The 14,824-nt window shown below is 29.2% G+C and overlaps 2 protein-coding genes across 2 annotated transcripts in view; both read right to left on the reverse strand.

Moving 5' to 3' along the window:
• Positions 1-5,281: 5,281 nt before the first annotated feature.
• On the reverse strand, positions 5,282-9,376 carry LOC117168519. The gene is made up of 5 exons (XM_033354252.1): positions 9,266-9,376; positions 7,365-7,452; positions 7,185-7,273; positions 5,578-5,692; positions 5,282-5,476 (listed from the first exon to the last, which is right to left on the reverse strand). The coding sequence occupies exons 1-5, from the start codon at positions 9,302-9,304 to the stop codon at positions 5,400-5,402; spliced, it is 408 nt and encodes a 135-aa protein (XP_033210143.1). The 5' UTR covers positions 9,305-9,376; the 3' UTR covers positions 5,282-5,399.
• Positions 9,377-13,652: 4,276 nt separating this feature from the next.
• Positions 13,653-14,824, reverse strand: part of LOC117168521 — a 2,196-nt gene continuing 1,024 nt past the window's right edge. The window contains exons 2-4 of the mRNA XM_033354255.1: positions 14,524-14,635; positions 14,129-14,371; positions 13,653-13,861 (exon numbers count right to left, since the gene is read on the reverse strand). Of these exons, the coding sequence (XP_033210146.1) occupies positions 14,283-14,371; positions 14,524-14,635 (201 nt within the window). The 3' untranslated portion in view covers positions 13,653-13,861; positions 14,129-14,282. The remainder of the gene's footprint in view (positions 13,862-14,128; positions 14,372-14,523; positions 14,636-14,824) is intronic.

The following is a 14,824-nucleotide window of genomic DNA, read 5'->3' on the forward strand; positions in this document are numbered from 1 at the left end:
TATGCCGTGAATACGTGAACAGTCTTTCAGGTTTTTCAGAAAATGTACTTTCGGAGTCTCAGTACACATTGCGACCAAATCGAAGCTTATGATAAAATTGTCTATAATAAACTAGAAATCGTAGAACATTTCTAAATATATAACTTGAACAACATTAAAACATATTAGAATTTAAGAAAGTCAAGCGCAATGCAGATCATCAAATTTTATTACTCAGGAAAAATATAGCTCGTTTAAAAAAAAATGGTTTGAGTGGATAAAATTTGTGCTAAACCGATCAAACTCTTTTGATTAAAACAACCAAAGTTTTTGGTTTGTTCTTTTTATTAATTTTTGTTCAATTTTTTATTCATTTCAACAAATGTTTTTTTGATTTAATCAAACCTCATTTACCCAATTTAATTATTTGTTTGCTGTTTTATTTCATTGCTAACCTTCTTCAATTAAAGTTCTTGATTTCTACTTGGTTGTAGCTAAAGTAATAAATGTACTTTAAAGTTTCTTTGGCCGAATCCTGAATTCAATTTTCAATTTTTTTGTCATATCTCCTTAAGTAGGCATAATTAAGAAAAAACTTAGGATAAGAAGTATCGTTTCAATGAACCGTATCTTTTATGTTCTGTATATTTTATGAGACCGGGAAAAACCGGGAAATGACAATGAATTTACTTCTTTCCGTGCAGGAATTTTGCTGGGGCGCCGCTCGAGTCCCGATCTGGAAAAATGTGGCTCCGATACGGTAATCTGCCTAGCGCTACGCAAAAAATGAAACGCCCTACCCGATCTGGCCCACACCTGTGCATCCAAAATGGGATCCCGATCTGGCCCAGATATGGCCCCTTTAATTTTTTATTTCTATAATTAGTCAAATTTAGAAAGTTTTTTTAATATTATTTTTTTAGACTTTGTGTTTTACAAACCTCAATTTTTCAATATTCTACATTATTGAACTGTTTGTATTTCTTCTATTTATCGTTAATAGTTTGAATTTCCGAAAAAACAATTACGTTTTAAAAAACAATGTTCAAATTTAGAGCCATCACACACACACACCCATTCATAAATGAATTGCAATTATAAATATTTTTTAATCTTTTTATATTCTTTTGGAAAGTCTTTTGTTTGACTAACGAAGATGGGGCACGTGGAATGAGAGTTTTAAAGTAAGGTTATAATCGAGAAAAAATTAAAAGCATTTAATCTATAATGTTACTAATCTGGAAATTTATATATTTTGTACAAAATAATGTTGTCAAGTAATGTGAATGCATAGGAAGTTGACGTACAACTTTAGGAATGGAAATGATTTTCGTGCAGTTTGAGCGGAACAAATGAAGTGGGACGTCCCTAATCTCAAAAGTCACTAATTTCGCAATGTATGAAATTCGACCTTAACAATATAAATGTCTGAAGAATGTTTTAAATATATTCAAAAAACAGCTGAAAAGTATGAGATCTTTTAAAAGCACATCCCGGGTGGAAATTTAAGTCGGGGGCTGGCCATTCTACGGCTAGAGAGCCCGGCTTGAAGCCGGAAGCTGTCCGGGGAGCCCGACTTTAAGTCGGACTGTAGCTGAGGCTTCTGGTCGGAATCCGGCTAGCATCCTCACGCTGCGCTGGCCAGCGTCCGGCCATGGAGCATGGCTGGGAGCTGGCTGGGAAGCCCGACCGTGGCCCGGACGGGATCAATTGATACTTTATTAGATTTAAATAATTCGGGTTTCAATTGTACGAACATCATCTGTCACTGAAATAGGGGGAGCAGTTTGATTCTTTTTTACTGCAGAATTGGAGCATATTAATGTATGACATTCCACACGCCAAGCACACAGACAACATTAATCAGTTTCACGTAGTCGTTGTGAGACAAAAAAAGTATTTAAAAAATAAATATTAAATGATTGCAAGTATTTTGATTTTATATATTAATATTCCTGATAAGAGTAAATACATATATCACATTTTTAAATATTCTATTACAAATAAAATGTATGATGCTACGGAGTATCGAACCTACATATCTATACCTAACATACACGAAATTTTAACAGGAATATCAATAAAATACTTTTTCAATAAATAATTTAAATTGATTTAGTTTTTTCCAGTTGTAGACTACTTATAACTTTTTACAATGATAGGAAATGTAATTTTGTATTAACATTTAAATTTTTTAACAACGGAACTCAGAAATTTGATCGTGAATGTTGACAATTTCTTAATAATAAAATTTGTTTAACTTTCGTGTGAGGTTTGGTTTTTATACTATTTTACAATGTTTAAGATTGATTTAAAATGTAAATTTTGTCTCAAAATTCGCAATTTTTCATAAAGGTGAAACTTAAAAATTTGTTCATAAAAAAATAAACAGTTCGAATTTAAAAAAAGTTTCATGGAATTTTGGTCACAAAATTCATTGTTTGTAAGTCAGAAATAATGAAACCTTACAATTATGGTGTCAAAAAGATATTCACCCTGTATATTGCCAAAAATTTCGAGGCTTTTGTCATTTGTCATTTGTTCAGTCAGCCCCCGACATAGCCCGGCCACTCCCCGACCAGAAACCTTGTTGTACCAGGGCTAACTTGGACTATTTCCACATGGGATATTGTTATTATAATTTTCATAATTTTTTCATAAAATTTAAGACGAACTGCTAAACCATTTGCAGTATTGCTGTGATTTTTCATATTTATCCTATATATTCTCAAAAACTATCAGTCGAAAAGTATAAATATATTCAACATTAAATGTGTGTTATTGAAAAATCTACAAGTTTTATTCAAAACTTTTTTGTCAATTTTTATTATTTACTGAAAAAAACAGAAAAACATGATACTTTTATAGCATGTTGCGGTTTTGACCTTAGAAATCAAATTTGCGGCTATTTTCACTATAATATTCGTAATCAGCGCATCAAAATACAATGTATACAAAGATTCGAATTAATCGGAGGTAAGCGCTTTTCTGAAGTGTTTCCTCGTCTTCATTGCGGATATAAGAAATCTCACTAACAATTCTGTGCTTCCGAACTCGCAATTTACTTTTTGATTTTGGAATTTTAAGTTCGATGTGAACAAAAAAATATCACGACGACAACTGAAAACTTGACATAATCTTGTCTAACCTAACCCGCGCTCGGTCTTTGCATTACCCTCCACATTTGTGCACAGACCACAGTGCGAAATTTTCTACATTGTATGTTAAAAACTATTATATCAAATTCCTATTACAATTTCTTTTTGCGTGTACCTTGGTTTGGCACTACTTATTCAGATATTGCAAAATAATGTTCACATTTTATTTTTCCTGATCCTAATAGGACCCTGTTGTGGTTGTTTAATCCTTTCCCCCTTTTTAAGTATATATGCTTATATATATTAAATTATACCAAATGCTGTAATTCAAACCCCTCATAAACTGTAATCATAAAGTAGAGCTGAACCTTTTTTCTAATTTGACATTAAAGAAGGTTCTCAAAGCACCTACGGCCTTGACGAATACATTTTGATTGCCATAATTGCGCTTCGCGCTCTACTGTTAGATTTTACAGGCTCTAATTTTTAAGAATGTGGGCTTATCGAAAAATTCGGCTCAAATAGTTTTAAAATATATTTGGTATCTAGTGAAAATTTTTGGATCTATGAAAAAAATAATTTTTTCTATTTTTTGTAGATTCTCAAATTTTTGAAAAGTATATAACTTCTAATTTTCATCAACATTAAAATTTTCATTTGGATAATTTGCAAGTCTTTTACCCATCTATAAGAAATTTTGACAAAAATTTATAAAATTTCAACAACCAAAATTTTCAAATTTTGAAAAGGCACTCAATTTTTTAATTTTGATTCGAAATATCTGATTAACGAACTTAGCCTTTATTTTGGAGACCTTCAGAAGTATATCAAATGCGGACTCGATTGGACAAATTCTTCAAAAGTCACCGTGGCTACAATATTCAGGTAACCATACATACAGCCATACAGACAGACGTACAGACAGGCACCGACAAAATTTTATAATTTTTGGATTCTGTGCGCGCCGAAACGTAAAGATCCGTTAAAAGACAGAAAACGAAAATGTGTGCTAATCGAAAAATTCGGTGAGAATAGTTTGAAATGTATTTGGTATCTACTGAAAATTTTGAATAAAATTTTTGGATTTATGAAAAAAATCATTTTTTCTATTTTTTAAAAATTTTCCAATATTTGAAAAGTATATAACTTTTCCAATTTTCATGGAAATTTAACATTTTATTTGGATAATTTGCAAGTTTTTGACCCATTTATGAGAAACTTTGACAAAAATTTGTATAAGTTAAAAAAAATTGTACATTCGAAAATGCTATATTTTTTAAAATTTTGGGCTAATAGAAAAATTCGGGTAGAATAGGTTTGAAATATATTTGGTATCTGGTGAAAATTTTGAATGAAATTTTTGGATCTATTGAAAAAATTATTTTTTTTATATATTTTGAAAATTTTCAAATTTTAAAAGTATATAACTTTTATAATTTTCATCAAAATAAAAAAATTTATTTAGATAATTATAATAATACGATATTATAATAAAATTGGATAACAAAATGGTCACTAATTATCGCTTTATCTACAATTTGATCATTTATTTAAAAATTAGTATGTCAGTAATTAAAAATGCTTAGCAATTATCTTCTCATTTTTCGAGTTCCTTTTGACATTCACCAAATGTTTGTTTATTATCTGGCATTGCCGTTTCGTAAATCTAAGTAAAAAATGCAATGGTTGACTATTAAACCTTATTTTTAAGCCATTCTAAAGAAAATAAGAACGACAGAAAAACTAATAACTTTTTATTTACCACTGCAAAGAGAACAAAAAACGTCTGATGACAATAAAACTTTCATGGGTGGCTTAATTTTCTTCTGAGACACTTCGTAAATTATTGTATCAATAGCGCAACAATTTTTCGACTGTTAAGCCAATAGAGAAGTGGTAAGATTTATATCATTCATTAATGTGCCAAGAAATCGCGAGCACAAATTAAAAAAAAAACTTATTCCTTGATGACAGGAAATACTTATCTAAGCTGTGTGATTTATAATCATGTGTATGTACATTTTTATAAGAAAATCAGGCAACAACAATTTAATATAATTTAATATTGGTTTAATATATTTTTAACGGTTTTGTAATGATTCATACCATTTCACTTAATACAACCTGTTTCTTAGATTTATCAAATTTGTATTTGTTTATATATTTAAAAGCGTTGGGATATACAGAATTGGTAATAACATATGTATTGCTTAAGTTTCTTTAATTTGAGGCTCTAATTTACATTAAACTAATATAGCGAGTACAATTCTTTATAAATTTTAGAATTTCAATATGGCATACTTTCATGCACTTTATTCATTCTTATTCCATACCAAGCGAATCCATCATGCATTTCTGATGAATCTTTGCAAATTCACATTTATCTTCCTTTTCACGAGCTGTAACAGTTAAATATGAACATTTTACTATACTTGAAAAACCTCTTACGCAATGCTTTATAAATATCTTTAATAATAATAACAGTAAAATTTAAGTTTACCTTCTCCTAAGCACTTTTCAATCAATGATTCCAATTTTTCGTCAGAGTAAGCCTCACCATGAACATGCTTTAAAACTGTTTTAAATTTATCTGCATTGACTTCTTTGTCGACCATCTAAAAAATTAAAAGTATGTAATCACTGGCTATATTCTTTCATTTTCAACAAAAAAGTGTCATTTACACAAGAACGCCTATATAATAACAGTTTCGGGGGTTGCCTAGCTCTGGCCTTGTGATTAAATCAGTCTGTGGAAACTTACACAGTCTATTCTAAATTGGTGGCGACCCATTGTTGACGCTGCTACACATTGCCACACGGCTATGTAACTGCGTGGGCCAGCAGTTCTCGGAATTATTAAATCAGTCGATCTTACATAGGCGTTCGTGTGTATTATTAAACAGAAAAGGTTAAGAGGACCAATTCATGGCACATTACATACATTTTTACATTTTCATCAGAGAAGGTATTAGATTTATGTAAAATTTGACCCTCCCCGTTTTTGTTAAATGTCCACGTGTTGAGACCCTCTGAATTCGAAAAACAGGTTTTTACGAATGCGTCTGTCTGTATGTATGTATGACTGCCTGTCTGTGTGCCTCTATGTCTGCCTATGAACACGATGACTTTAAAAAAAATTAATCTATTAGATTGCCCTTTGGTACACTCGTTAAGTGTCCTAAACTAAATGTCAAGTTCTTCAGCCAGCCATTTTGAATAAAAATGAAAAAAGTGGGCACATTTTGAATATTTTTGAGATCTTTTTTTTTTTAATTGAAAAATTCAATGTGCGGTTATTTATAGCATTCAAAAATTAGGACAATTTATCCTAATGATTTAAAAAAAAAAATAAAAAATTACTAGAGTTATAGCATTTACAAAATTTCATATTTTGACAACATACAAGATAATGATAAATCCAAAAATGACATTTTTCGGCCAAACTATGCAAAATACGGTGAAAGATGAATATACATATGCGTATTTTAGGCTTTAATTATTCCTGACAAATAATTCATTTTTACATTCTTTTCAGAGAAGGCATTAGATTTGTGAAAAATTTGACCCCCCCCCCCCCCCCCCCCCCAATTTTCATCAGAAGGTCCACTCAGCCAAAATTCTCTGTACACTTGTTCATAGTACTTGAAAAGAAAAATTTTAATTTTCGATAGCCCTACACGATTATCATGACAACTTTTTAAATTTTTCCGACAAAATTGATAATTCAAATTTTGATCGAACAAAAAATAATCAAAAATCAAAAATTGCATTTTGCTGTCAAACTATGCAAGATAGGAAAAAAATAATAAGACAATCATTGTGCCCCCAAAAAATACCTACAATTTTGTTATGTATGGCCCCCCAGCTTTTGTCAAATGTCCATGTTTTGAGACCCCCTGAATCCGAAAAACAGGTTTTTACGAATGTGTCTGCCTGTATGCCTGTACGTATGTCTGCCTATATGTCTGTCTGTATATCTGTCTGGGAAGATGATAACTTTTGAAAAAATCAATCTATTAAATTGGCCTTCGATCAAGTTCGTTAGCCAGCCATATACTATTTATCAAGTGCAATAAAATATTAATATTAAGTCATTCGTAAGCTTACCAAACCAGATACTCTCATCAGACATTCTTCCATGCAACGCATGTTTGGGTTTGGCAAATTATGATTTTGTATTTCTTCCTTTAGCTCCGCTGAAGAATACGATAATCGTTTTAAAATGTCACAGTAGAGTTTAGAATGAAAATCAAGAAGGATTTTAGAATATAACTGAATAATTCTCACCTTCTGATATGCCAAGCTCTTCCTGGCAAACAGTAATACTTTTCAGAATGTCTTCTGGTAAGTTTTCATGATGACAGCTCACATCAAACTGTTTAATTATTTGTAATAATATAAAAATTAATAATTAATGAAACGTAAAACTTTGACCTAATCTTAAAAATACCTTGCCCTTTTTTACAGTTTTTTTAGAGCTGTTACAGTTAATGGAATTCCGAAAAGTCAGGGAAAGTTAGGGAATTTAAAATTGGTCTACGAATACCTGAGAGATTTAGGGAATTTTTAATAAACTGAACTTCAAGTTCATTTACTCATTCCGTTAAAAATTAAACAATTGTGTTGAGAGATTCTTGTCGGTTAAAAATTTAATTGTTGTTGAGAATTCTTTCTTGTTTGTTTTGAAAATTTATCTCTTTTAGTTGAAATTTTATCTTTTCTGTTTAAAAATGCAACTTTTTGGCTAAAATTAATGTTGGTTTGGGTGAAGATTCAACTATTTCTTGAAAATTAATCTTTCTTTGTCAAACTCAACTGTTTTTGGATCCAAATAAAATTTTGTTCATGTTCAACTCTCAACTAATTAAAAAAGATCATTTTTTGTTCAAAATCCCTCATTTTCTGTTAAAAATTCAACTATCTCGTTGAAAATGTATGTATTCTTATACAAATTTATCTTTTTGGTTGAAAAATCATTCCATCAGTTAAGAATTTAACTAATTCGTTGAAAATTGGTTTATTTTAAATATTTGCACTGAAAATTAATGTTATAAACTGAAAATTTAACTATTCTACTTTTTGTTTGCACATTTGTTTTTTTTTGTCAAAAATAATTTTCCAACTGAAAATTTACCTATTCCATTCTTGGTTGAAAATTGATCTTTTTGTTCGAAAATTCCTTTCGTTGCTTGCTAATTTGTGTTCTTTGATATAAAAGTAATTTCATTAGTTGAAACTGTATCTAAAATTATTTAGCAAACTATTGCATTTTCTACACTAAAAATAAATAGTTTCAACAAAAATGGCAATTATAAACCAAGTACTTGAATTTCCTACTGAAAAATATATATTTTGAATCAGCATGTTAATTTATAAGCAAATGGTTGAATTTTCTATAACAGCAAAAAAGAATTTTCAACACAAAAAGATGAATTTTCGATTTTTCTTAGAAAAAAGTTAATCCGCTTGAAAATTTGTCTACTTTTGATGGAAAAGGAATATCATCAGTCTAAGCTTCATCTAGAATTCTTTAATAATAATACAAATTTTCGACCAATATAGATTCCTTTATTTTTTTGTTAGAAAATTAATCTTCTCGGTTTGAAAATTCGGTTTATTTTGTTGTTGAATATTAAATTTTCAAATAAAAATTAAACTATTCTATCCTTAGTTAAAAATTCCTCTTTTTTAGTTTTAAATTAATTTTTTAAATTCATTTCTTTTGTTGAAAAATAATCTTTTTGGATTGAAAATGTAATTTTTTTTGTAGAAAATTGAAATTTCTTTTTTAAAAATTCTATTTTTGGGTTTAAAAAATTCATCTATTGGCCTTAAGAATTTAACATTTGGAATTAAATTTTTATTTATTTTATTATTTTTAATTTTTGTTTTTGTTGAAAATTCCTTTTTTTGGTTGATTATTAATTCTTTAAACTGAACATTTAATTTTTTGATTTTAGGTTTGAAATTGATATTCATGAGTTAGAAAAACTGAATTATTTCATTAAAAATCTGTATTTTTTTAAAATTAATTTTTTAAAGGATAAGTCTACTTTGAATGCTCGAAAAAAGGATACTTTTGCGATTTTGTTTTTAGAAATCTATAATAGATAGTTATATAAACAGGGAAAGTCAGACAATGTCCAAATGAGGATATTCTAGCAACCCTCTTAAATTATCAAACTTACGACCAGAAGAATTGCAACGAAAATCGTTGCACTCTTCATTTTTTCAATTTTTTTCACAAGACCAAATGCTACTGAAGAAATATTCAAACTGGCAAGATTTCAGACTGCTGTCATATTTATATCAGCTGTGAATAAGTGCATATTTATAAGTTTGAACAATGCAAGGTGTTGGATTCGAGTACGATAGGGACATGTGAGATAATTGCTAAAGCTACGTTTCATTTTACATAAGATATAATTACAGATCAAAATTATAGAGCGATATGCTGTTCATTCTATTGTTAGTATTTTTTATTATCATTTCATTGTGAAAATTCCCAGAAAGCAAGAGAGATCAGCGGCAAATGATTTTCATCGATCGATTTCTGATAACCTATTAGGAGGTTATCAAATATTTCATGCTCTGTGTACTCTTTCAAAGGTTTAAATCTCTAGCCAAAAATGATCTCTTGCTACAGAATATGTGCTCTTTTTATTTAAAGTTCAATCATAGATTCAGGCAACAGGAAGTGGCATGATGAAAAAGACACTTCATTTAAACAAAAAGATCCATTCATAATGTTGGTGTGCAAAATTCCTACAAATAAAACCAAAAATCCAAAGACCAAATTTGGATAATGACCATTAAATTTATATTAAATGTAAATCTATTTTAATTCGAAAAAGATCAACATTGTCCTTAAAAAAAACAGAAAAAATTATTATTTTTCAGAAAAATTAAAAAGAGGATAGGAAAATGAGAAGGCAACCAGTCAAATCCTCTTCCTTCTCTTTTCTATTTCATTTCTCTATTTTATTTTTATTATTCCCAAATCTCAGTAAAAAACATTTTTAAAAAATAATCACCAACATTTTGGAACTCATACAAGACCTTTATTAAGGCAAGAAAATTTGAGCAGGAATGAATGGCAACGAAAACACGATACTCATTCACCGATGCCTGAGAATTAAGTCAAAAATTCTCATTTTTCTGTCCTGTTTTTTATTTTTGTCCAAACTAAGAATTTTTTTGTTTTCTTTTTTAGGTATATTTTTATCTTTTTACATTTTCATCAGAGAAGGTATTAGATTTGTGTAAAATTTGCCCCCCCTTCCCAGTTTTTATCAAATGTCTTCGTTTTGAGACCCCCTCAATCCAAAAAATATGTTTTTACGAATCTGTCTGTCAGTCTGTCTTTTAGTGTTCTAAAATAAAGGTCGAGTTCTTTAGCCTACTATTTTGGATACAAAATCAAAAAGTGAGCACATTTTTATAATTTTAAACTTTTTGAATTTTGTTGAAAAATTAAAAATTCAAATTTTGACAGCATAAAAAAATAATGGAAAATAAAAAATTACATTTTTTCATGCAACTATTTATTATTAGCATAAAACACTAACCAGCTATGATGCCGAGTTAAAACTACTCCCGCTCTTTTAGAGGTCCATCAAGCTAGCACCAAATTTGAGTTTTTACATAAGGGTTAGTTTTATTTTCAGTGGGGTTTTTTTTTTGGAAATTGGCTGTTGGTGCGTTTCAGAGCCCAAAAAAGCCCAAAATTCTGACGTGTTTGATTTTTTTCTTTCAATTTTTATATAGTGAAGGTGCTGGCTTGATTCAAGTCAGAAGCTCCTCTCAAAATTTAAATTTTCATAAAAAGTATTGGAACCTAAAAATCGGCAATACAGTCAAAAATAAGCTCGAAATTCGTATAAGAAGAAATTTGCGAATTTCGTTTTTTGAGGGGCTAGCTTGGACCTCACTTTTAGTGAATTATTAGGAAATGAAGCAATAGGGCACCACAACTGCGATGTAGAACATGAAGCGGTAACAAATTCAATTGGTTAAGTCTGGGTAAAGATATTATAAACATAGATGCGGTGCGAGGTTAGTTACCCGCCATAAATATAGACGGCGGGTCCGGCGAAAGGAGTCACTTCCTCTCTACCCACCGCTCCCCGTAGATAGCAGCCATCGATATAGTTTGCCAAGAGCCACTTAGAGCGCTGTACGCAACTCGCGGCATACCTTCGCGGCGCACTGATGGTAACTTAGCTTGGACAAGAACCATTTAAATTAAAAGTAAATTGCCAATTAAAGCGTTTTTACATTTCATAACAAACGTTAAATATCCACGCTTTATAAAACATGGTTATTGTAATAGATATCTTTGTTATTTCTCATCTTTTTATAATCTTTTATAAGTTACAATTTATTTACTTCACAATATTATATCTTAATTCAAACAGATACAACTTTTAGTGCAATATCGATACATAGTTCTTTAATATTACTGAGTGTGTAGTTTTATATTTGTATAGTTTGCAATTTCTACAGATATTTTAGTCTATCCGACTAATGAATTTCCCGTATGTATTTTAAAATATCTTAATTATTACGTTCCGGTCACTGACAATGAGTTGAATGGCAGAATAATAATAAGTTAATAAATCTATAACATATCTCTGGGTCAGACCTGTACTTGGTGTTGGTACTTCTCTACTTTAAATCAGAAAACTTTGAATCCTCAGAGCAAAGGCTAAATAATATATATTTTTAAATAGAAAAACATGGGTAAATTGATTTGCCTAAGAGAACGATATAGTGAACATGCCCTTTGAAATTTCTCAAATGTGACTTTTTTGGGCCCCAAATTAATTAAAATTTTTAACAAAATACTTTGAGATATAAGTCTAAACAATGGACTAATTTGGAAATATATATCTTGAAAATTCATGAATTAGTAATTATAACTTCAAGATGTAAACCTAAATTAAAAAATTTATACATAAAAATGACAAAAGTTTTATGTTTTAAATTTTTAAATTCATTAATTATCATGATGTGCATGTCAAATTTCATGAATTAGGAAGATTTAGAATTGAGAATTCTTGACTTTTAATCTTCAAAATCATGACAATTTCTATTAATTTTTATTTTATTTTGTTATTTTATTTATTTTTTTATTTAGACATCTTTCAAAATTTAAGAGTTTCTGATTGTAAATATTTTTAATTGAAGAGTTTTAAATTGCAAATCGTTAAAATTCAAGAATTTTCCATTGTAAGTCTTCAAAATTTAACTGTTCAAAAAATGTTCCATATTATACCTTTAAAATATAAATCTTGAAAATTGAATAATTTGAAATTCCAAATCTTCAACATTTCAAATCACAGCAGTACTCTGAGTACATATATTTTTTACATTTTCATCAGCAAAAGGTATTACATTTTTGTAAAATTTTACTTCTGGACATGAAAAACAGGTTTTTACTAGTGTATCTGCCTGTTTGTATGCATGTTTGTTTGCGAGTATGATCACTTTTGAAAAAATAATCTATTATGTTGGCCTTTGGTATACTCTTTAAGTGTCACAAACTGAAGATCAAGTTCATTGGCTATTTTGGGCGAAAATTCAAAAAGTTGCAGAATTTTTCAAATTTCGGAGACAATTTTTTTCAAGATATAAAAATTCTACGTACGGCTATTCGTTAAAGTTGGGGGTGAATAGGGGTGAAAAGTCAACTGTTTTTAACTTAGAAAAATTATTTGCCAAACAAAAAAATAAATTACATCCTCAACGAAAACAGATTAGTTTACAGATTAATTATTTCATAAAATATTTTAATCCTCAACCAAATTGGTGAATGTTTAACAAAGAAGAATCATTTTCTACATGAAAAGATAAAGCGAAATAGTCGAGGGTTCAACCTGAAAAAAAGAATTTTTTAGAAAAGAGTGTACTTTTAAACCGAAAAAGATTCATTTTTAATATATAAATTAATTTTTCATCAAGTAGAATGAATTCTGAACCTAATCTTTGATTTTAAACTAACAAGATTACTTCTTCACAAAAGGACGATTTTCAACAAAATATATTAATTTCGTACAAAATAAATAAATTTTTGACTTATAGGGAAATCATCTTCAGCAAAAAAACTTATAGTTAAATTTTCGAACAAAATAATTTATTTTTATTTGAAATCACCATGTTATGAGTATCAGCTACTGACAGTTTTTAGTTCGAAACGCAGCCGCACTGACGGCTACGTGTTATACGAAATTAACAACCACAGCTCAAACAGTTAACTCTCACATCAATTTTATGCTTTTATCTATAACAATAGAATACATTAAACTTTAAAGCATCTGCAATTACTTCGCAAAGTATTATAATTATAATCCCCAGTAAACTCCAAATCATGGAAAAAATAACCAAAATGCGACTCCTCAACATAATTAAACAAAAAAACAAAAGAAGCAGAGCAAGATTTACTACCCTCAAAATTTAAGGGTAAATATGATCTGACCTTAAAGAAATTTGACAAATGAAGAAAACAAAATAAAACAGAAGAATGTTCAGACAATAATCGTCTTCAATATAAAAAAAAACATTTAATCATTTTTGACTGTTTACCAAAATAGTTTCATTTTAAGGAAATAGCAGAATTTGCAACCAAAGGAGATGAATTCATAACAAAAATATAATAGTAGACAGCTTCCTTCAGCTTCCTTCCCAAAATTTACTAACTTTGTTGTTATCCTCAAATTGGTAATGTAGTTTATGGATGGCCTCTTCTATATCTTATCAGTTTTGCGCTTCCTCATATTTATAAACTTCAACAATGCAAAAAATTAGTTATTAATATGCATAGTAGAAAACTGGATAATGTTCAAAGATTATTTTTATATTCGTTTACATAAGAACTCTTAGAATCAATTAATATCTTTATTGATTAGTGAGGCAAAACTGTTTTTTTTACTTAAACTTTATTCTTCTTTAAGAATACGCTTATTTGAAAGAAAAATGCAATTCTCGTTCATAATTTTTCAATTTTTGGTGAAAGTAACATGAATATATTTGCAAATTTACAATGTACTTACTAATTAAAAGAAAGGTAAACATGCTTATTGCTAAGCAGCTTTATTCATTTTACAATGCCTCTAAATATGTAATTGTTTCATATAATATTTAATTTTGCAAACAAACATTTTTTTACGTTGTCCTCATTTTTCTAATTGTAATTTTTTAATACTTTTATTCAGTTGGAAAGTAAAGCCAAGTCATGTCCGTGACACATTCAACCATTTCTGTAAATAGTGCGCATTCGTCGTTGACTTTGGGTACTGTATAAATTGGAAAAATTAATAATAAGTAATAGCAAGATAAAGGTTTAGAAACATTCGGCAAATTAATTTCTATTATTTAAGCATTTACTAATGATATGTTAAACCTAATATAAATTATTAATAAAAAATGCAGTAATGCGGACACTTACTATCATTGACACAAAATTGGTATGCGTCTATTAATTGCTCACGATCCATATAAGGGTTATAAGTAAGCACCAATTCTACATATTTCTCCTCATTAAACTTCATATCTTTGATCTGAAATGTTGAAAAAATTAAAGCAACTGGAAGGGTGATAGCAAAACGTTGAATATATGGGACTTAACCCTTAAACGGCCAAAACGACACTACCGGTGCACTGCTTTTCAACGGCCAATAACTAAGACTATTCGACACTAGAAAAAATTGAGACACATATATTTTTATTGCTTAAGATCTCCTCTTTCC

The sequence above is a fragment of the Belonocnema kinseyi genome, chromosome 2, assembly GCF_010883055.1.
Source record: "Belonocnema kinseyi isolate 2016_QV_RU_SX_M_011 chromosome 2, B_treatae_v1, whole genome shotgun sequence".
Classification (NCBI taxonomy): Eukaryota; Metazoa; Arthropoda; class Insecta; order Hymenoptera; family Cynipidae; genus Belonocnema; species Belonocnema kinseyi.

Bases quoted from the DNA above. Each gene is read 5' to 3' on its own strand.
- LOC117168519 (XM_033354252.1), bottom strand. From the start codon at position 9,304: ATGAAGAGTGCAACGATTTTCGTTGCAATTCTTCTGGTC. The intron at 7,453-9,265 runs GTAAGTTTGATA...ATAATTAAACAG, and splicing joins TCGTTGCAATTCTTCTGGTC to TTTGATGTGAGCTGTCATCA. The intron at 5,477-5,577 runs GTAAACTTAAAT...TAACTGTTACAG, and splicing joins TGAAAAGTGCTTAGGAGAAG to CTCGTGAAAAGGAAGATAAA.